Source organism: Condylura cristata, unplaced genomic scaffold (assembly GCF_000260355.1).
Source record: "Condylura cristata isolate star-nosed mole 26May11 unplaced genomic scaffold, ConCri1.0 scaffold00017, whole genome shotgun sequence".
NCBI lineage: Eukaryota > Metazoa > Chordata > Mammalia > Eulipotyphla > Talpidae > Condylura > Condylura cristata.
Genome location: NW_004567118.1, coordinates 21,172,891 through 21,195,574, shown reverse-complemented (window position 1 = coordinate 21,195,574; position 22,684 = coordinate 21,172,891). Strand labels below are relative to the sequence as shown.

Sequence of the window (22,684 nt, the reverse complement as noted above, 5' to 3'; positions counted from 1 at the left end):
CACATGTGGACAGCATTTATTTGTCATGCCTGAGTCCACTGAGGTCACTGGGCCCTACGCAGGGCCTCTGAGCTGACAGTCAGGGCTGCCTGGTGCCCGCCAAAGGGCCTGGCTGCCCCAAGACTCAGCGACTGGATGCTGAACACATGGTGGGTCTTGTGGACATCAGCTGAACAGTCAGTAGTTGGGGGGCTGTGTTGAGGATGTGAGGGGCTCACCCCCACCTGCTTCTTCGCGTCTCGCCTGTTAACCACCCTGCGGCTAGCACTCCACACTGACCGGGCGGGCTGCAGACCGGGGAGGGAGCTTCCCTGAGGTGGGGAGGACTGCCGGCTGCTGCCAACGCCCTTGGCTCCCCAGACCTGGGTGTCCGGCCACAGCCCGAGGTCAACCTTGGGCAGTCCGGCTTCATGTGACTGTCCAGGGCCCTGAGGCCAGCTCTGCCCCAACATCAGTTAAGGCCAGACAGGGGCCTGGAGGTTTGAGACGGAGCCCCCAGCCAAATCACTAGCCCCCAGGCCAGCACTGGGAGTCCTGAGGTCGCAGGCCCCAAGGGGGAGCCGGGAACACCGGAGTCAGCGGGGCCGCTTGCTGTCCAGAATGGCCTTCCAGTCGTCCGTCCACGAGTGCAGCCTACGGTTCGGGGGCTGCAGCTGCACGTGCCGGTTGTGGCATGCCGTGAAGAGGATGTGCTCCCAGTCGGGGTTGGGCTCGGCCCCTGTGGGTAGGAAAGCAGCGCTTTGGGTCAGGGTTAGGAGACAGGGAGCGTGTCCTGAGAGAAGCCGCTGGCCTCTGAGAATTGGTTTCCCCGCTGGTACCGAAGTGTGCTGGCACCCATCTCGTGGGGGCTGCCAGGATTAAACAGGGTGCCCCACAAAGCACCTGGCACAGTGCACAGAGGCGCTCGGCAGGGACTACAATGGCCGCCACCAGCACCATCATGATCCAGTGACCCGGGTAAGCGCTGTACGCTCAGCCCCGATACCCCGCCCTCCCCTGGCCTGTGCCCCAATCATCCTGCACTCGGCAGCTTGCAACTGTGGGCCATGGGCCCCACAACCTCCCTGCCCCAACCCCTCAAGTTCACGGGAGCAATGCTGGTCTGACCCCAACCCTAGGGATATGGCGACGCCCCCAGCTCCTGAAGGGGCCCTTCTCCCGCTCTCCGTGGTTGGGGATGGGCTGAGTGGGCCTCGGAGTCCCTTGGCTACCAGCCTGCGTGCCCTGGGCCCCCCAGGAAGCTGTACAACCCAGTAGATCAGGGCTGGGCACACCTGTGCCTTCTGCCTCTGGACAAAGTGATGAGTTTAGGAATGAGCCTGTTTTCTAAGCTAGCTCAAAACACAGCGGGGAAGAAACATTCTGTTTTCCCACTGAGGTGTCCCAGAGAACAGGGTTACAGACGGTCTCCAGGAGAGAGCCTGTCAGAGCACAAAGGCAGGCAAAGCAGAGCCAGGAGACCAAGAGCTGAATTTATCTAGATCTAGCCGTACCCGAAGCCCTCCTGTCCGACTTTGCCCTTCCCTTTGTGAGTCAGTTTAAGTTTATTTGTTTTCTTATTTGAGAGGTGGGAATTCATATGCAGAAACAAACAAACAAATGCAACACACAAATCGCCTTAAACTGGAGAAATGATGCTTACATGTTAGACTCATTCCAAATTGTTTTGGGGAGCAGAAAGGGTTCTGTGCTAAAAACAAATATTTGGAAGCCAGAGTCCATCCCTCCTTTTACACGAAGAAGGCAGGGCTTCAAGGAATAAAAGGACTCACCAGGATCCCCCAGCATCTTACCCCAGGAGCTGGCACCCACTTCTGCCAGCTCCCAGTGGTGTCCCTTCCAAGGCCGGATATCAGAAACAACCTTGTGTTCCCAGAAGGGAAGAGACCCAGTGCCAAGCTCAGGCTGGACACCCAGTACATATCTGGGGCTTCCCATGCAGGGGGAGGTGGAGGTTGAGGTGCAGCTCACCTGCCCCAGGACACTTGCCTGTGATGTCCAGCCGGTCGTCTATGAGAAGGTCAGCAGAGACCACAGTCTTGTCTCTGGTCAGCACGATATGCTCCAGAAAGTCAGAACCAAAGTGCTTCTCCACCCAGGCGTACTGAAACACGGCAGCAAAGAGAGGGGGCGTCACCTGACCTGAGCGCAGCCGCACCGCCTGCAGGTGGGAGGTCGCGACGAGACAGCACCAGCCCCCGCAGCCGAGGAGACTGTGCAAGTGGACGGCCACTCGCACCAGGACCACCGCCAAGAGCAGACTCCCCCACACAGCCCCACCCTGGCACGGGCCACCTCCCACAACGGGCTCCTGCAGCTGCTCCACACATGTGGCAGCCAAAGGCCTCGGAGGTCCCCACGGGCACTGCATTCTTAGTGTCTGGGCAGAAGAAGGGGACAGGGTGCATGAGCCCACTGAAGCCCTCTGGCACATGATACCCGGGAAGGTGCCACTGAGGAGCCCCTGACGGCAGGGCCCTGGCCCGCAGGTGCGTCCCGTCCTGGGTGAGCCACAGGGTGACTCAGGAAGCCACTTGCAAACTGGAGTCACAAGGAGCACCTCTCAGGCAGGTGGTGAGTGTGGGCTGCTGGTAGGCAGAGGTATGCCTGGGGGCTCAGTAAAGTGGGGTACTAGTATCATGAGTGGGAGGAGTGGGGTTGCGGGGAGCAGGCTAGGACAAGCCCCGCACAAGGTCCTGCGCTGCGGTCACTGGCCTGAAGCGCCCCCGTCCTCCTGCGTGCTCTACAGGGCGCCCTCCCACAACGGAAGCATCTGAGATGGGTCCCAGCCACTCCCTCCAGGTGCTCCTACTGTCGCCACCTGGCGGGCATAGTCGCTAAGCTCACCGGGCTCAGTGGCACAGCAGACACTGAAAGACAAGACTAGTCCCTGGCAGGCCGGCAGCAGGGAGCTCCAGATCACAGGCCCAGCCCCGGGGTCTTCCCAGTTTCGTAGTTAACTGCAGACTAACTCATGAATGGACAGACCCTGTTCGGTTGCTGGATTTTAACCAAGGGGAGGTTCCATTTAGGTAGAAGAGGGACAGGGTCGGACAGGCTCCTTCTGACTCTGGCATGGAGGTCAAACGAGACAGGCCCTGGCCTGCAGAGTAGTTTTGTGTGGCCTACAGCCATCTGGCTGCTGGGCCCTGGCCACCCCGACCCCCACCTGTGAAATGAGGGGGGCAGAGCACGCACCACAGATTGTTCCATAATGGCTGAAGGGTCACTGTGCTGAGACCTCACCAAGCCTGTTTTCCCCTCAGAGGTGTCCAAGAGAATGAGATTTAGCCCTTGAACTATGGATGGTTTCCAGAAGGAGAGAGCCTGCTAGTGCACAAGGGCAGAGTCATTTGAGAGGCAGAAGGCAGTCAGCTCGTGAGGCAAGGCAGAGAGACACCCCGATCCCCGCACTGCTGGGCAGGGGCAGGTAGCCCCGCTTGGGCCCAGCGCCGCTTCCAGGGCTGGCCCCATGCTTTCTGTGTCCCTGCAGGGTCGTCTCTGGACTTTGCAACCATGCTGTGCTTTTTCCTGCCTCAGAGGTCTCACAGGAGATATGCCCAGCCCAGAACACCCCCACACCGTGCCTTCTCTCTCTCTCTCATACACACACACACACACACACACCCCTCATCAGCAGTCCGTCCTCCATAGCAGTGGTCAGAGTGGTGTGCATAATCTCTCGTTTCACATCTGTCTGCCCACTTGACTGTAAATTCCTTGAGGTCAGGGGCCACGTGTCATGAATACTGAGTGAGAGGAAGGATGCACCAAAATCAAACACAGGAAGAAGGGAGGGGCCCTTCGGCCAGTCCTGCCCAAGGAAGAAGGCACTGATTCTGCAGACCCATGACCCAGACACAGACCCTGTCCTTTTTGCCTCCCTCCGGCCCAGTTTTGGACTCTCCAAACATCCAGAGTCACAGAGGGCCCAGCTGCCACCTGCCTCAGCAAGAGCCCCCATGAGACAATAGGCTGCCTCAGGCTCACTGACAGGCCCACTGTAGCCGGGTTGCGTCAAGTGAGCTGACCACCTGCCCATCCGGCAAGGTGAGGCTCCCCATTCCATGCCAAGAGACAGGGCCCTGGACACCTGGGGCCAGGCAGCCTGCTGGGGTGAGCAGGGAAGTGTGGGCACAGGAGAGGCCAGCACCCTGGCTACAGCACAGACCCTCCAGAGGGCATTGTCACTCTTCCTGCGGTGACAACCCACAAGGCCGGCAGTGAGCTCCTGGCCCATAATGGCTTAGCTCTGGCTCCGTGAGTGCGGGTTCGGGGACCAGAGAGACACTGCCGTGAATTCTCGTGGGAGGGGACGCCCAATAGCTGGCCAGCAGGGAGCCTCGGGTGTAACAGGGGCTCCGAGGCAAGAGGCAAGGGGCCGTGGCAGGGGGTGGCCCTGCCTGGTGGCAGAGCAGGGTACTCTTCAGCAGGGACCCCATGGGTCTTTGAGGGCTTTTGTCAGGGAACTAGGGGAGCAGGCAGAGAAGACGGGTGGAGGGCAGGGCCATACAGGCCAGGCAGAGAGACTACACAGGGACCCCTTAGAGCCGTGGTTCACGGACTCCGGACAGACTTTGGAGAAGGACCCGTGGTTTTTGGTGTTGACTTTCCAGTTGCCCTCTTTTGCAAGATGGGAAATCCCAACATGTGCTTGGCCCAATTATCTGGGGCAGCGCCCACCTGCAGAGCCCAACTGGACAGGCCCCGAACTAGGCATTTCATTCAGGAAAATTTCACAGCTAGACTGACATTTTTGACAGGTCCTGTCACCGTGGATGTATTCTGCACAGATCAAAAACCGAGGCTCAGAGCAGTTTGTGAGGGAGGAGCCCGCCCCATGCCAGGCCAGTGCCTCCTGTGTGAGCCCTCCCTTGTCACGCGCTCCCCAGTGTGGCCACCCTGCCGTGTCAGGGGTGCCAGGCCGTGCACAACGAGGCAGGGGTAGGAATTGCTCCCTCGCACCACTGCCGGCCCCCCTGGGTCCGGTTTAGGTTATTCCACCTCACCTGGAGCCCTGCCGCAGCCTCTGCGTAGCTCCAGGCTGGGGTGATCCTGCCTGCAAGGACGCAGGCAGCGTTCCCAGCAGCAGTGGGGCCCATGGCCTTCCGCTTGAAATCCCTCCAAGGCCTCTCAGGCTGCGCCAAACTACCCAGCCTCAGCGCTCTCTTCCTTCCTCTTGCACAGGACCCCCAGCCCCACCCCCCTCCTCAGCCAAGCCAAGCCCCTCGTGGCCCTTTGCTCTTCACACACTGCCAACTCTCAGCCCCTCTGCCCACTTCCCTGCCCCTCGTTTCCATGACTTGACTCAATTCTTTCTTTTCCAGGGACGCCCGTCCTGGTTCCCTCCTCCTGCATGATACCATCTCTCTTTCCACCATGCTCACCAGTGTTTGGACAAAGAGCCAGGCCCTTTTCTAAGCATTGTAGCAGGTGCTCAGTAAATGTCTGTCCACCAAAGAAGCATTTTCACTTTGTTTCAAAAGTAATAGCTTAACAAGGACATTTTGGGAAATCAGGGGAACTTAAGAGAAAGAAACATTGACACTCAGCTGACTCCCCTCCTTTTAAAAGAAATATGCAGCTTTTTTTTTAAAACATTGTTGTAATTAAATAATGTAGGCTATTTTGCATATAATTGATTTTTCCTGGATTCAAGAATAAGGGAAACATTAGTGGACTCTAGAACTGTCCAGGCTTCTGGCTGGAGAAAGGTGTGCTGAGGTCCGTTCTTTCTTCACCCTGGACTGGGGAAATTTGGGACAGGTTGATAACAAGGGGGTGGCATTTACAGCTTTTCAACACATAAACATCTCAATTTTCTTAAATAATGACTGTGAGAGGTTTTACTATGTCTGCAAGAAACCAAAGTTCTGCGAGGTTAAGTCCAGGAGCTTACAGGTGGGTCACAGATCTGAGGCGCTAAGTCAGGCTCAGCTAGAGCCTCGGCCAGGCCAGGAGTCAGAGGGAGCCTCTGAGGATGGGGCAAGACATGGGTGAGCATCTTTTATTAGGTTCATTAGCTGCTGTTTGGGAGGAGAAGGGCTGCTCACTGTTCACCTGCTTGACTTTGGTTCCGGGAAAAACACTTGGGGGTAAAGCAGTCAGCCCAAATGAATTCAGTTGGTCAGCTGTACAATGGTGCCTTTATTTCTAAGTGAGAATCTGTCAAGATGTCTGTATCTGGACTACAGGTAGCAAAAGGATCATTAGGACTTTCAGGGGTGGTGCTCTCTCAAGACCTAGGGGGACAAGTGTCAAGTTCAAGAAACGAGTCCCTGGTGGCTGAAGCGTGTGTGCAGACGCTGTGGAGAGCAGGGGACTGGGAGGGACAGAGGACAGGGCCTCAGGCACAGCACAGTGCGCCCCACTCCCTGATACGGCGCTCTCAGGGCGCCACGTGGCCAGGCTACGAGCAAAGTGCAGCTCAGAAATGGAGATGGGGATGGGATTTCCAGCTGGCTCCAGAGGAGCGGGAGGAGCTCCTGACTCAGAGGCAGGAAGCAGCATGGGAGAAGAGGCAGAAAGCAGGCCACGCAGGTGGCCGGCCCCCTGGGAGTGCTGGGAGGGGAGGCGCCGGGTGCGTGTCCTTCCTGCTGGCTCTCTGAGGGCAGCACTTCACCTGAGACGCGTGGGGTAACAGAGGAAAGGCCAAGAGCCCAGGCCCACTCTATAGGCTATGTCTCACCTTCTCATATGGACAGTACTTGTACATCTTGATGGGGCTCGTGCAGATGAAGACGTCAGTGCTGCAAAAAGAAAAAGGAGAATCTGTCAGCCCACATGGTCACCTTCATCACCCTCCGGCCCCCGTCCTGACCTGGGGCTGTGGGGCCCTCTAGGGCTGGTCTGTCACCTTGAATGGAAAACCCACCGCCTGCCCTGTCCACTGTCCTGGGCAACAGAGTGTGACCCTACCCCTTGTCTAGACAACCAGCTTATGAAAAGTGGCATCTGACTTAGGACAATTCTGCATAGTCAGACCCAAACAGGTAGCAGAGCTCATCAGCTGTCCTCTTTGTTGTTAGGAGCAGGGAACTACGGAGACAGTAGTTTTTTACTGTTTCACTGCTTTTAGCAAGGCATCAAGCAGAGTCAGCTTTTTGCAGGAGATACAAAGCTTCATGCAACAGAGGAAAGCCAAAAGAAGACTTCTAGCAATCCCCGGGCTGTGGAGGCAAAGGGAAGGAGCCCTGGTCCATCTGGGCCGAGCTCCCCGCAGGACAGGTGTTAGGGATGAGGAACGACCCTCCCACAGTCTGTGGTTCTGTGCACAAGGTGGAGCTGGCTGGAGGGCAGTGGACCTGCTCTGCCCACTGCCCCAGCCCGCTCGCCAACAGAGCCATCTGGTCCCAAACCTCCCGACAAGCCGGCATCTGCCTCTGGAACTGGCATCTGTTGGCTCATCAAATGGAGCCAAGAGAGAGCTGGATTTTCGTTTTCCTTTTTCTCTCTGGTAAATGAGTCCCCGGGGAGCCCTGAGTCAGACTGCCAGGTCCCTGGGCAGAAAACACATGCCTGCTGTTACCAGGAGCCCAGACTCTCACGCTCCCCCACACCCAGACACTCAGCCTCTCCTCCCTGAGAGCTGGCCGCTCATGAAGGACCTCTTCCTGAGCACCTGGAGTGAAAGCTGCCCAGGCTCAAGCCCACGCATCTCAGAGAGGGACGGCAGGGAAGAGCCTGCTTTGTTCTCCACTGGCACTTCCACAGCTTTCCTCCTTCAGATCCCTAGCCCTGGACAGCCCCTTCTGGACAGGCCCCTGCTGTCCTTGCCCACTGCTGTCAGTGGGCTGACCCCTGAGAAAGTACCCACTGCTTCAGACATCATGGGTTTCTCTTACTCAACATACAGTAAACTCTATTACGTTCCAAGCATTAGGGAGGTTCAGACAGACCCCACTTACTTGCTGGCACTGACTCCAAATAAGTTTTGGCCACTTTAACATATCAAGTGCACCTTCAAAGGGCAACTCATGTTGACGGAGGGCATTTTATGTGGAATGCACCATGCTGGCTGCTGTGTATGTTCATCTGCTAAGAGAACACCACTGAGAATCTATCAGAACATTGACTGGGCATGACTTTGATCCAGCGAGTCCACTGCGGTGCAGAAATATCTACCCACATTCATCAAGACTCTCAGCACAGCCTGCTGAACAGGAAAAATGAGAAATGACTTAAATGTCTATATGGCAACCCCAAATAAATATGGTACATGTGTACAATAAAATACTACTTCACAATTAAAGATAAAAAGACATCTCTATTGTACTGATGTGGAAAGATACCTAACCCAAATTGTTACATGAAAAAGAGAAAGACCCAAAACTATACACACAACCCCATTCCTGCTTAAAGCAAGCATCGGCAACTGTTCTGCGAATATGTACATATACACAGTTATTCACTCAACAAATACCTGAAATTGTTCCATGCGCCAGGTGTCACTCTAGGGACGGAGAGTATAGCCACCACCACCACCCCGGGCCTCAGGGCCCTGACACCGGCAGGAGCAAGAGGCAGTCCTGGGCACATTTCAGCTATGAGTGGGTGCCTGGGGCAGCGAGGCAGGATGATGGGGGGAGGGCAGCGGTTAGAGAAGTTCTCTGAGAGGAGGTGACACCCAAGGTGCTGGGCACTAAAGGACAAAAAGCACGTGTCCATGCAAAGAACCAGGGGAGGAACGTTCCAGTAGAATGGGCCAAGCTTGGCACATCCCACAGAGCAGAGAGTAAGTTTGCTCTCAGTTTGCCCAGAGCAGGGAGAAAGAGGTCAGAGAGGACAGCAGGGTCAGGACACAGACTGCTTTATGGACCTGGCTGGCCAACATGTTTATTTTAGTGTAATAGTTAGACCCACCAATTATCTCAAGAGGCTATACGATCACCAAAATTTGCTGCTATAAATCAGCTGGCTGGGCCCTCCTTGGTGGCACAAGGGGTTGAGTGCAGCACTGTGAGGCTGTCTGCAGCCATTGAGGCAGGAGTTCGACTCCTGGACACGGAGGTCCACATGTCTCACCTCTGCTCCCCTCAGCAGTGTATTTCGGTCAGTCCACCTGTTCTGCTCCCCACTCTGTCCCTGGTAAATCCTCTCACCCCCTGCACTTCTGGCCTGCACCCCAGTTCTTGTATGCATAAGTAAATTTTTTTTTAATCATGCTGGCTGCTGGACAGAACATACAAATTTACAAGTCTGTATACAGACCTGAGTGCAAATACATTTCAAAGGACCTGGAAGCATACCCAAACTGTGATGAGGACAAAAAGAGTGGGATTGACGGCAATACATGTGGGAGAACGAGGAAACAGGAGCTCATGTGGGAGAACGAGGAAACAGGAGCTCACATTGTTTCCAAACATGTTCACATCACAGGAATTTTTCTAAGAATGCACTCATGTATAACTAAATAATAAAGAAAAGACCAGTGGCCACTGACGAGATTTCAAGTAAGCTCTTCCGGATACCGGCAGTGCCTGGGCGGCCCAAGGACAGGCCCTGGGCGGGCAGAGCACTCTCCGCTCACAGCGCCCCTCCTGCCCACAGCCCTCTTGCCTCCTGCCTGGTGGCTCCTGCTCATTCTGCAAGATGAAGGCTGAAGGGTCCCGCCTCCCCGCTGAGTACTGGGCCTGCTGTCTGCATTCTCACCCCCACCCCTGTGCAGCACTGCCGGACCCAGGCCCTAGTCCCTGCTTCCCAGTGAGCTCTTCAAAGACAGAAACAGTTCCTCATCTACTTCTCTAGCACGGCACGTGGCACGAGGTCTGGCATGTGGCAGGAGCCTATAAATATCTAGTAAACTACATTTTAAATGTTGGTCTCTGTCCACTTCCGCAGAAGACACACAGCTAGCCATGTAGATAATGAAAAGACATCTCTTTTTGTCCAAGCTTTGGGCACTGATCAACCATAGGAATCTTCCAACCAGCTAAGAGCCTAAGGGACCATAAAGGCCCAACAGTGTGGTGTAGGCTTGCATTCCCAGACTGGAATTTCTGCAATTTAGCAGGAAGATGTAGGAAGAAAGGGTTCCAGGCTCAACTACATTTGAAGAAACTGTCTCTAGTACCCCAATGAAGTAGCACAATGCACATTAGTAAACTACAGAAAAGCCTACAGGAAATAAACCTTCTTAATCCAATGTCTCCTATACTGCTTTGGTTAAAGAATGTTTTTCTTGTTACATACATATCACATTTTTTGCAGAATAGGAACAGCAGCAGTGAACATTTACTGGGCACCTATGTGTCATGCTCATTTTTTTGCTTACATGAAGACAGCAGGACCCAGAAAGTTTAATAACTTGCCCAATGTCTGAGAGTCAAGAGTCTCAAGGAGCCCAGTCCTAAGCTGGACAGGCTAGACACCCCCCCCACCTTGACCACCACACTATCCAGCTCCCCAAATACAGTCCATAAATATGGTCCAGGAAAAAGCTGACCTAGACAAAGAGTAGATTTCTGAAAAGCTGCCGTGAAAAGAAAACATAAAACAAACACTCTTTGCTTCTCTGGGCTTTAGCAATAGATGGAAAATTTATATGACATGACTGTACTCCACAACTATTTCACACCAAAATAAAATATACTATTCGAAAAGATGTGGACTCATGTACAAAGGTAAATTACTGACAAAACAAATCTACCACTCAACTCAACTTATATTCCTCTAATGTCAATGTATCATGTTTGAACTTTGAAAGCAGACAATTTAGGTAAGGTGTTGTATGGTACAATGAAGTCCAAATCACTTCATATATGATTTGTCATTCAGGTTTTACAAGTTTAAGTAAATGGTAACCAATAAAAGTTGTACAGGTCCAGAAATAAATCCCACATTTATAATCAATTGTTTATTGACAAAGATGCCAAGACAATTCAACAGAGGTAGGAATCTTTTCAACAAATGTTTTTTTTATGTGATACCCACATGCAAAAGAAAGAAATGGGACTTCGTCCTTATACCATATGTAAAAATCTACTCAAAATGTACCAAGCCCAAATGTAAGAACTAAAATTACAAAGCTCATAGGAGAAAAATCTTTGTGACCTTGAATGAAGCAAAGGATCCTTGACACAACACTAAAAACAGGTGACAAAAGAAAAGAACAAACTGAACTTCAAAGTAAAAACATTTGAGTTCCTGGCCTCCTGGATGGCGCAAGGGGTTAAGTCTCAGCACTATGAAGCAATCCTCAGCCACTGCAGCACAAATTTGATCCCTTTCCAGGGAGCTGACCCACATGGCACAGCAGACCTCTTCTGTCCACCCACTGCTCCCCTCAGCAGTGTATTTCAGTCAGTTCACCTGTTCTGTTCTTGTCTCTGGTGAATCCTCCCACCCACCCACCCCCACACCTCTGCCCTACACTCCAGTTCTTGTATGCACAAAGAAATAAATCTTTTTTTTTTAAATTGTGTTTCAAAGGGCATCATCAAGGAAGTAAAGCAACAGTCCATGGATGAGAGAACATATTTGCTAATAATATATCTAACAAGAAACTTGCTTCTTCCATTACAATCGTATCTTGCTCATTTCTTTACACTGGCGCCTAGCAGTATCTAGGTGAGTTCTTAGATGAAATGAACTTTGAATACCTAGTAAACCAGGTCAATACCCATTATACCTCATTATAGGACCTAAACATCTTATCAGAAGAACTTGTTTCCTAGAATATATAAGTTGACAGTAATAGAAGACAACCAAATTAAAATATTTAGTAAAGAATTTGAATACACTTCTAAAAAAAAGATATACCATGACTAATGAACACACAGAAAGAGCCTTAACTTCATTAACCTTCAGAGAAATGCAAACAAATCAAGACCACAAAAAAGAGATAGCACTTACTGACAAAGATGACTAGAATAAAAAAGACAATAACAAGTGTTGGGAAAGATGTGGAAAAAATGGAATCCTCTTATGCTAACAGTAATGTAAAATGGTGTAGTCTCTTTGCAACCACTGGCAGTCCCCAAAATGTTAAATGTTTGTGATATTATTCAGTAATTCTACTCCAAGGTATATGTCTAAGAGGAATGAGAACAAATAGCTAGCACAAAGAAAATGTGAAAATAAATGTTTACAGGAGTGTTATTCTTAACATCTAAAAAGTTGAAACAAACCACTGTCTATCAACTGGGAAGCAAAATGTGGCATATCCACAGAATGGAGTATTACTGAGCAATGAAAAGGTCTGATTTGTGCTACAACAGGGGTAAACCCTGGGAACATACTGCATGAAAAAAAGTCAGACAAAAACCTGCAAATTATAAGAAATGCCCAGAATAGTCAAATCTATAGACATAAATTACTGGTCACCTAGAGCCACAGGAGGAAGGCAGGAATGGACTGGATCTGCTAATGGGTATAAAGTTTCTTTTCGGTGGGGGGCTGGGGGGGTGATGAAATATTCTGAAATTGACTATGGTGATGGTTGCACAACTCTATAGACATTAAAAACCACAGACTTGTACATTTTAAATAGGTATCTGATATGTGAAATATATCTCAATAAGGCTGTTTTTTTTTTAAAGCCATCTAAAGTTATCACCTAAAACTGCTGAGGACTTCAGAGGGCAGGGGGGAAAGGTTATGGAGTCGGGTTTCAGTCACAGAACCAATCATCTCACTCGAATAAGCCAGTGTCTCTCGCAGTACTCCTGCCTCTTTAACCACGTCTTGCAAGCTCTCCTCTGCACTTCTTTTCAGCACCGATCACAATCTGTGATCACCTTGCTTGTGTTACTTTCACATCTGCTGTCTGGCTGGACTGTAGGCTCCATGAGAACCACCTCGCGCTCACTCCTTTACACTGGCGCCCAGCAGTGTCTCAGAGGGCCAGTTCTCAGGTGAAAGGACTCTGACCATCCAGTGAATCAGGTCGATAGCCATCTTTTCTCATTACTGGATTTAAACATCTTGACAAAAATATACAGGGATTCTGTCTTGTTCTGTTAGGTTCTGCCAGCTTCAGACACAATGACACAAGCAGGACCTTGTGCAGGGGGTGACAGCGAGTAGGAAAGGAAGCAAAGCGAAGGGGACAGGAGCCAAGCGGTGATGGTAGGAAGCAGGTACAGACAGTGGGCTTGAAGACACACTTACTTCTCTAGACTGGCCATCTGCTTCAGAGCTTCCACCGCCCCTGGGAGAGGCTCAAGGTCAAAAAAGAAATTCTTGGATTCCCATATGCTGATGGCTTTCTCCTAGGATGAGAGAGACAGGTGACTTCCAGGGTCCTCAGCTCATGGCCTCATAGCAGGGAGGGTGTCCTGCCAGGGGAGGGCTGCTGCTGAGAAAATGAGAGGGCTTCCATGGTGCCCTCAGCCCCTCTACACGCATCTGAGGACGCGTTTCCTGGGGCCTGGGGAGAGGAGGGAGTACACAGAGCTGGTGTGTGTCCTGGATCCTCTCCAAGAGGGACCCGATTTCTGCAAGGATCCGGCAGAGAACAGCTGCGGTGTCGGGGTGGTGGATCCCAAGCTGCTCTGCTGGAGGCATGGCTAGAGCCCTGGAACCTGAGCCTGCTCCCTACGGCCTCATACTTGCTTGATTCTATTACCCAGAAGTATCATGGAGGCTCCAACGGTGGGCCAGGTCTTGGCTTTAGAGTCATTAAATTTGAGAGCTAGAGGAATTCAAAGATACTTAGGATACCTGTGCCAGACAGGTGGATGGAAGAGCAATTGGGCAGAACCCTCACCCACATCACTAATAACTGCTTTATGTATTGGGATGCCAATTATACAAGTTTTGTTTTTTTTTTTTAAGTTTTCTGCTACTTTTAAAGTTTGAAATCAAAAGTCCAACCATATTTTGTTACATACGAGAAAAATGACGTTCAAAATGGGTAAAGCTTCACCTAACGTTATACTGCAGAACAGTTGCCAAACAGGGGGTATCTCCCAACCCTCAGCATCGGAGTCTCCACTTTAGGTGGCTGGGCACATAAAATCCTATCTGCAGAATGTCACACTTGCCCTGGGCCAGGATAAGGAGTAAGTGATAGCAAGAGAGGAGACAAAGCCCAGCCTATGAGAAGGGTGTTAAGCCCCAGGGTATGAGGCAGGAAGTGCTTCTATCAGTCAGAAGCTGAATACCCCACAGTAAGAGCCATGCGTGGGGCAGCACACCAGCCCACACTGGCACACTCTTGTGAACTATAAAGGGTCATGCAACTTCCTCACTTATGCAATTTGCTAACTTACGCTATCTCTTGCATGACCCTCACATCCCACAAGGGGCAAGAGTTGCCCCCTCCAATTTACAGATACAGAAACTGAGGCACACAGATTTTTTTTTCAAGGCCAATATGAAAGACAATTTGAACTTGGGCTTCTCACTCACCCGGAGACAGGGTGGCACTGACAGAAAGCATGCTTGACTTAGAGGTCAGAAGTTCTGCACTTGTATCCTCCTGGGCTGACCACATCCCCTCAGTGACCAAGGCCCCGGCATCCCTGCCATCCCACCTTCACTGACTTGCTCCAAAACCCTCTCTCCAGGCTCAGCTCCTCAACTGTCTGAATACTGCAAGATTCTAAATTCGTTAAAATGACCTTTGCCTCCCTCCTATGCTTTGTTTACCTCTCAGAGCACTGTCAAAAGCAAAGAAAATATGGATTAAAAGTAGAAATGCTTACACATGGAAGTTGAGTAAGTCAGTTGGTTGTTGTTAACCGCAGATGCTGGGCCAGCTTGGGCAAGAAGGGGGTGTCCTAGTTTGAGCCGTGCTGGGGGTAACATGCATGTGTTCACCTGTCAAATTCCGCTTCCTGCAATGTTCCCAGCAGCAGGAAAAATGAGATCAGCCCCCGTGCAGAGCTCCTGACTGCCCCAGGAGCTCTGTTCCTTTGCCTGGTAGTTGGAAAATGGCAACTCATCTCCTTAAACCTGGAGTTCGTACAGTTATACGAAGGGCGGAAGCCACTGTCCTTTTCAGAATTGGGGTTAAGCTTAGTTTCATAACCTGAATAAGTTTGTGGGAGGAAATAAGATACCCAAAGTGCCAATGTTGGCCAACGCTTATAAACGAACACAAGTAGAGCCAGGAACATATGTTCTGAGACTTCAAAAATTACTATGGTGCTTGCTCTGGTTTCAAGTTTTTAATAAGACATCAGCACTGAGAGAAGTCAGCGCAAGGGACTCTGAGAAAGCCTTCTCTGAAGTGCCTGGTAGTAATGGAAACATATGACTCTTAATTTCCTTTTTAATATCTGCCACTCAACAAACCAAAATATCTCAAAGTTCCTTTTTAAGTTAAAAGAAATGTCACCTATTAGAGACAGCAGGACACAGAGCAGAACTTTGAAGTGGGGGAGGCCAAAGGTGTCTGGGAGGCAGACAGCTTGAGTCCGAATGCTGGCTGAGTCCCTTATTAGCTGTGCACATTGGGCCAGTTTCACCGCCTGCATAGAGGAGGTAATGTCTATATCACGGAGGAGATAATGCCATCTTAAGCGATGGTTACAAAACACTCTAATATCATCATGAAATTATCTGACAGTGACCTTAAGTGGCCCATCAAGGATGCCAGAAAACGCCTAGCCTTTATCGGTGCATAATAAAATACCCTATCCTTTCACAAAATAGTTTAAATTTACAAGCGAGCTTTCTGCAAACCTACCTGGACAACCCTCTGCCTGTCTCCCCCAATCCATCACTGACTCAGAGAGCAGGGCATAGTACGAGTCCCAGAGGTCTGGGGGCTCAGCTGTTCAGCAGGATCAGCAGAACAAGGGGATAAGACCAACAGATGATCCCATTCCACCTTGACCTCTGACTCCCTGTTCTGGCCAGAAAGTAACTCAGCCTCTGTGTTTCAAACACCAATGGGAGCTTGCTTTCATGCAAACGGGTGGGGGGAAAAAAAAAGACCGGTAGGAAGCAAGCATCAATTTCAAGAGGAAGAAATGGGAATGTGACTACCGCATGGGTCAGAGGACTCGACTTGTCATGTTTATTTTATTCAAACATAAAAGAAGCCAAATCTACCCCCAAACACTTAAGTCGGCTGACGATGGAGAGTTAGGTGTATTTGGAGACGCCCCCCAGGACAGCCGAGAGCGCACGCAGGCTCGGCTCAGTCCCGGCTCCCAGGACCACCTTGAGTCAGCGGCGGTGACCCGCTCAAGGTCGCGCGGGCTCCTAATGCCGGGGCTGGGGAGGCAGGCCTCAGTTTCCCGGCCCAGGTGGGTGCCGGTCCGGGGCGGGAAAGGCAGGGGGGGCGCGAGAGGCTGGAGGGCAGGGGAAGCTCACGCTCAGCTCGGGTCCCAGGCTGCGGTACTGCTCTGACACCCAGAAGCCGCGCCGGTCCTCCAGCGCGATGAAGGGCAGATCGGGGAAACGTGCGCGGAACTTCCTGAGGAAACCGCCTTCGAAATCGGCCAGCACGCCGTCCATGTCCACCAGCACCCGCAGGGCGCGGCTGCCCCCCTGGCCCGCCGGGCCCCCGGACTCCCAGCGCCGCCCCGCCGGGGCCGCCGAGCCGCGGGACCACCGCGCACACCAGCCACCCAGCCGGATCATGGCCCTTCGCGGTCGCCGGCAGCGGGCGCCCGGGCATGGGCCGCGCCGCCCCGCTGGGCCCGGCTGGGAGACATGACCACTTTGAAGCAGAAACCGCTGCCGGGTGGGTGCACCGAGCTCAAGGCGCTAGGGGCGCGCGGGGCGGGAGCGCGCAGGCCCCGGCCCCACAGCGAGGCTGCGCGCGCGCCCCACCCGGCTGCCCTTAAAGAGACAGGCGTCCTCAAAGAGGCGGGCCGGGGGCGTGGCTTCGAAGGCCGTCCAGGGCCGCTTCTCCTTCCCCTCCCCCCGCCCACCCCGGTGCAGCCCACCTTAGCTGGGGGATTCGCACCTCTAACTGCAGCCAAGAGGATGGAGAAGTGCCCTTCCAACGAGCAAGGCTGTATCTCCAACATTAATTGAGCACATTTCTTGAGGGTGCCTGCCATCCTAAAGTCACGTTTAGGAAAGACAAAAAGACAAAAAGCAAGCCACCGAGGTCAAAGTTGGAGGCAGTGTCGATGAACTTCAGGCCCATCTTCTACAGGGCCCGCTGTTTGGTCTGCCCAGCAAGGGCTTGCAGAGGGTGAGCACTTGCTTCTTGGTTCCCACCACATGGCTTTTCAACATGACAAAGTCCTGTGGGTCACTTCACTGTAGCGGACAAAGCTTCCAGGCTGTTGATGCTCTTATCGGACTGTAATGAGCAAAGACATTGTTCTTGATTACTTTGCTGTCCTTGATAAGGAAGCCCTGGTCAGTCTTGTAAACCTGCTTGATCTCAGCATAGTAATGGAAGCCCTTCTGCCCTGCAGGATGCTAAGTCCTGATTCAGGCAACCTTGCACGGCCCTTTATGGGTCTAGGGGAGAGGGGGGCAGTTTCTTACTATGCTAGTCACTGCAGACCCCTTTGTAGCCTTAGCCTTCAGTCGCCCCAATGATATCAATCATCTCATCCTGCCCACCACTTGGTTCACCCAGACCTGCTACTCTAGTCACTCTCAGGCCCAATCCAGCTTTTCGATCATGACGCCGCTGTTCACCTGGACCTCCATGAGGTGGGCCTTCTGGTACACCTGGATGTGAGTAACGACAGGCTGTCCTGGCAGAACTGATTCGTGCTGCTGAAGTCCTCCAGCTCCCTCTTTCTGTCTTCATCCTGCCACTTCTTATAGTATTTGATGAGAGCCTTCCTCTTATAGATGTGCCTTTGCTCTCAGCACTGATATGCTCAGCAAAGATGGTCTTAAAGGAACCTTAGAAGCCCTGAAGGGTTTCCATGGAGGCCACAATGCCCCCCACCAGCATGGTAGTCTTCACATTGGTCACAGCTGCCACCGTTCACAGTTGATCCCAGCTATCCAGCTATCCACCCTGTGGACATTATGGGTCATGTCCCCTGGTAGCCTGGGAAGGCTGTGAGGTGGACAGGCATGGTGGAATCATCCTTGGGGAACGATTGCGATCTGCTGCTCTCCTGAGGTAAGAAACCCAAGGACCTGTGTCTGGGAACAGAGACCTTCCTGTGAGGAATAGCACCATTAAAGCCACTAGTAGAAACCAGTGGGCTCTCAGAAATCCAATTTTAAAATTAAGCAGAAGATATGAAAGACATTTTTCTGAAAAAGACATCCAGGTGACCAAGAGGTACATGAAAAGATGTCCAGTGTCACTAAGCAGCAGAGAAATGAAAATCAAAATCATAGTGAGCTATTACGTCACACCAGTTTGAATTACTATTATCAAAATTGAAAGAAAGAAAGTCTTGGAAAGTAGAGAAAAGAGACCCTGGGCCCGGTGGGTAGTAAAGTAAATTGGTGTAGCCACTGTGAAAATATGCACCCCCATATTCAATATAGCATTATCTCCAAATGCCAAGATATAGAAGCTACACTAGTGTCTATTGATAGATGGATGGGTAAATAAATATGAGTGTGTACATACATACAATGGTATATTAATAGTTCAGTCATAAAAAAAAGATGAAATCTTGCCATGTACAACAACATGGATGGGACTTGAGGACATTATGCTAAGTGAAATGAGTCAGACTGAGAAGGATGAATACCACATGATCTCACTTATATGTGGAATCTAAAAAATAACAGAAACCAAAACTCAAAGATCAGACTGGTGGTTGCTGAAGGCAGGAGGCGGATAAGGAAATGGATGAAAGAGGTCAAAAGGTACCAGATTTCCAGTTATAAAGCAGATAAGTCAGGGGTGTAATGTTAGCTTGGTGACTAGACTTAATCATGCTCTATCAATATTTGAAAATTGCTATAAATTTTAAAATTTCTTATCCACATAGGTTTTGCAACAAACCTCAGAAAGAACTCCATGCTTGGACTTTGGTATATAGAGGGAATTTTGGAATGTGTAAATCTGAAACAGAAAATTGTCTTTGAGTCAAATAAAGTTTTTGTTCTATGTAAAGATGAAACCTTGCCATTAGGGATAACATGGGCAGACCATATATACACATATATAACTGAATGGTATTCCACTGTGTCTCTAAACCACATCTTCATTCACTTCCTCCACCAATGGGCACTTACTTTGTTTCCATATCTTGACTGTTGTGAATAATGCTACAAATAACATAAGGGTGCATATATCTTTTTGAGTTAGTATTTTTGTGCTCTTTGCAGAAATACCTAGAAGTGGAGTATGTGGATCATGTGGTATTTCTAGTCTTAATTGCTTGAGATATCTCTAGACTGTTTATTATACTGGCTGCCCCACTTGACATTCCACTACTGTGTATAGGGATTCCCTTTTCTCACTCCAGAACCTCACAAATTCATGCTTCTTATCTTCTTAATAACAGCCATTGCAATTAGTGCAAGGTGATACCTCCTTGTTTTGAGTTGCATTCCCTTAGGATGAATGATAATGAGCATCTTTTCATGTGTCCATTTGCCATCTATGTGTTCTCTTTAGTGAACTATTTAGACCTACTGCCCTTTTTTAAAATTGGATTGTTTGGTTGTTGTTGTTGAGTTGTGTGGATTGTTTATATATTTGGGATATTAATCCCTTCTCAGCTATGTGATTTGTAAATATATTGTCCCACTGGGTAGATTGCCTTGTTTTGTTTTGTTTTGCTTTTAAAGAGTTATTTATGCATACAAGAGCTGGGGTACAGACCATAGATGCATGAACGTGAGAGAATTCACCAGATACAGAGTGGGGAGCAGAAAATGGTAGACTGACTGAAATACACTGCTGAGGGGAGCAGCAGGCAAGACAGGAGAGGTCTGATGTGCCATATAGGTCACCTCCCTGGCCAGGGATCAAACTCATCCTGCTGTGGCTGCCTATAGCACCACAGTGCTGAGACTTAACCTCTTGTACCACCTGAAAGGCCTACATTTTTGTTTTGACAATAGTTTCTTTTATTATGTAGTACTATTTGTTTTTTGCTTTTGTTGAATCCACTAAGACAGCTTGAAGGTTGATGTCATAGACTTTATTTATTTATGCATACAGTACTGGGGTACTGGCCAGAGGTGCAGGGCTGTGAGAGGATTCACCAGAGCCAGAGTGGGAGGCAGAACAGGCAGATCAATGAATCACACTACTGAGAGAAGCAGCAGGCAGGACAGGAAAGGTCTACTGTGGGTCAGCTCCCCGGCGGGGGATTGAACTTGCACTGAAGCAGCTGTGACTAGCTTCCAGTGTTGTGCTTTAACCTACTGCATCACCAAGGAGGGCCCAGACTTTACTTTCTATGTTTTCTTCTCTGATTTTTTTTTTTTTTTTTTTTTTTTTTGGTTTCAAGCTTTCTATTTAAGTCCTTCCTCCACTTTGAACTTATTTTCTGTATGTGAGGTGTAAGATGTTGGTCAAGTTTCATTCTTTTGCATGGAAGCCTTAATCCAGTTAGCTGTAACTCACCATGGCCTACCAACCTTCTATGAATTGTGGTTTCACTAGTTCAGCTTCTGAAACTTCTGCAGTGCTATTCACATCTGTCCTGCATGCATGTGCATCACTCAATGATCAAGCTTAGGCCTGGGAGTTGGTTTACTACACCCTCAGTTCTCATAGCCTTTGTTGCACAACTTAAGAGTCCTGTTCACACCTGCATTGCTTAGAGGTGAGATCAAGAATTCATACACAACTTTATGGGATCATTTTCAAAAAGATTTATTTATTTATTTATGTATACAAGAACTAGGATACAGGCCAGAGGTACAGGGTGAGAGGATTTACCAGACTCAGAGTAGGGAACAAAACAGGCAGATCTACTCAAATACACTGCTGAGAGGAGCAGCAGGCAGGTCAGGAGAGGTCTGCTTCCCTATGTAGGTCAGCTCCCTGGCCGGAGATCAAACTTGTGCTGCAGTGGCTGCCGACAGCTTCAAAATGCTGAGACTTAACCCCTTTCACCATCAGGGAGGCCCAATAGTTTCTTCATCTTCCTTAGCTTTTTGAATCTATAGGCTTATAGTTTTCACTAAACATAGGGTGTTAGACATTATTTCTTCAAGTATTTTTCTGCTTCCTGACTATTGAGACTCCAGGTCTATTGCCATAAATTCTATTATTGCCTCTATTTTATGAACATTGGAATCTAGGTGCTTAACACAGCCAAGACACATCATAATCAAACTTTCCACACCAGCAATAAGGAGAAAATGTTTGAAAACCTACAGAAAAGTAAACATATTATTTATAGAGGAACAAAGGTAAAGATGATAGCAGAACTCTCAGAAACAAAGCAGTAAAATTTTCCACATGAGAAAGGAGTCAAAAAGACATTTCTCAATAAAAGATGTATATAGATGGCCAGTCAGTACATGAATGGAAGCCACTATCCCTAATTATTAGAAGAATGCAAAGCCAAACCACTGGGAGAGGGGACCTTCCTGGTAGTGCAAGGGCTGAAAGCACAGCACAATGAAGCTAACAGCAGCCACTTCAGCATGAGTCGGATCCCCAGCCAGGGAGCTGACCCACATGCACAGAGACTGCTCCTGACATGCCCACTGCTCCCCTCAGCAGAGTATTTCAGCCAATGTACCTGTTCTTCTCCCCACTCAGTCTCTGGTGAAGCCTCTCACCACCCCTGCACCTCTGGCCTGTACCCCAGCTCTGTATGTATAAATAAATAAATCTTTAAAAACAAAACCCACAAGGAAATACCCTTTAGGATGGTCATTATTACAACAGCAAAACCCAGAAGATACAGCTGTTCATGAGGACCTGAAATGAAATGAAAACCCTGGTGCACTGCTGGTGGGAATGTAAATGGTACAGCTCCAGTATAAAATGGTAAGGCAGTGACTAAAGCAATTAAAAATAGAACTACCATGACAAAGATATTTTTGGTGACTCATCTCCAATGGTAATGGAACTAAAAACAAAAATAACTGGGTTGACCTCAAGTTAAGATGTTTCTATACTATGAACAAGATATAAGACAATTTAAGAGAAAGCTTATTAAGTGGGGGGAAATACTTTTGCAATGTATAATGATAAGGGGTTAATATCCAAGATATATATATTAAATGAATGCAATTAACAATTAAAAACTAAACATTCTATTTAATAAGTGGGCAGCAGATATGAACAGACAATTCACCAAAGAGAATATCCAGATCAAAAGCCATCAAAAAATGTTCCCTGTCATTTTCAATAAGAGAGATGAAGGTTAAGGGCCTCCCTGGGGTAAAGTCTGATGCTATCAAGCTCTGCCACATGAGTTTGATCCCAGCAGACCTCACCTGTCTGGCCTGCTTGCTGCTCCCCTCAGCAGTGTATTCAGTAGATCCTGTTCTGTTCCCCACTCTGTCTCTAGTGAATCCTCTCTCACACCCATACCTCTAGCCTACATCCTAGCTCTTGTATGCATAAATTTTAAAGAATCTTAAAACAAAAAAGAGATGCAGGTTAAAACTACTATGCCTGTGAGAATGGTCATATTAAAAGTGCTCTCCAATGACAAACTTTGGAGAGAATGCAAAGAAAAAGAAACCTATTACACTATTGGTGAGACTGTAAACTGGAGTGTTCACCACAGAAAGCAGCCTTAATTTATCTTAAAAAAGTAAAATTGGGGCCCTCCATGGGGGCACAGGCGGTTAAAGCACAGCACTAAGAAGCTAAAACCACTTCAGCATGAGTTCAATCCCCGCCCTGGAGGTGACCCACATGGCGCGGCAG

At 49.6% G+C, this 22,684-nt stretch overlaps 1 protein-coding gene and 1 pseudogene across 1 annotated transcript; both read right to left on the bottom strand.

Annotated features, from left to right (window-relative positions):
• On the bottom strand, nt 1–16,706 carry NT5M (5',3'-nucleotidase, mitochondrial). Its single transcript, XM_012726449.1, has 5 exons — nt 16,267–16,706; nt 13,111–13,211; nt 6,689–6,749; nt 1,990–2,104; nt 1–718 (listed from the first exon to the last, which is right to left on the bottom strand). The coding sequence occupies exons 1-5, from the start codon at nt 16,534–16,536 to the stop codon at nt 576–578; spliced, it is 690 nt and encodes a 229-aa protein (XP_012581903.1). The 5' UTR covers nt 16,537–16,706; the 3' UTR covers nt 1–575.
• A 221-nt stretch (nt 16,707–16,927) lies between these two features.
• LOC101628476 overlaps nt 16,928–22,684 on the bottom strand; it is a 12,475-nt pseudogene continuing 6,718 nt past the window's right edge.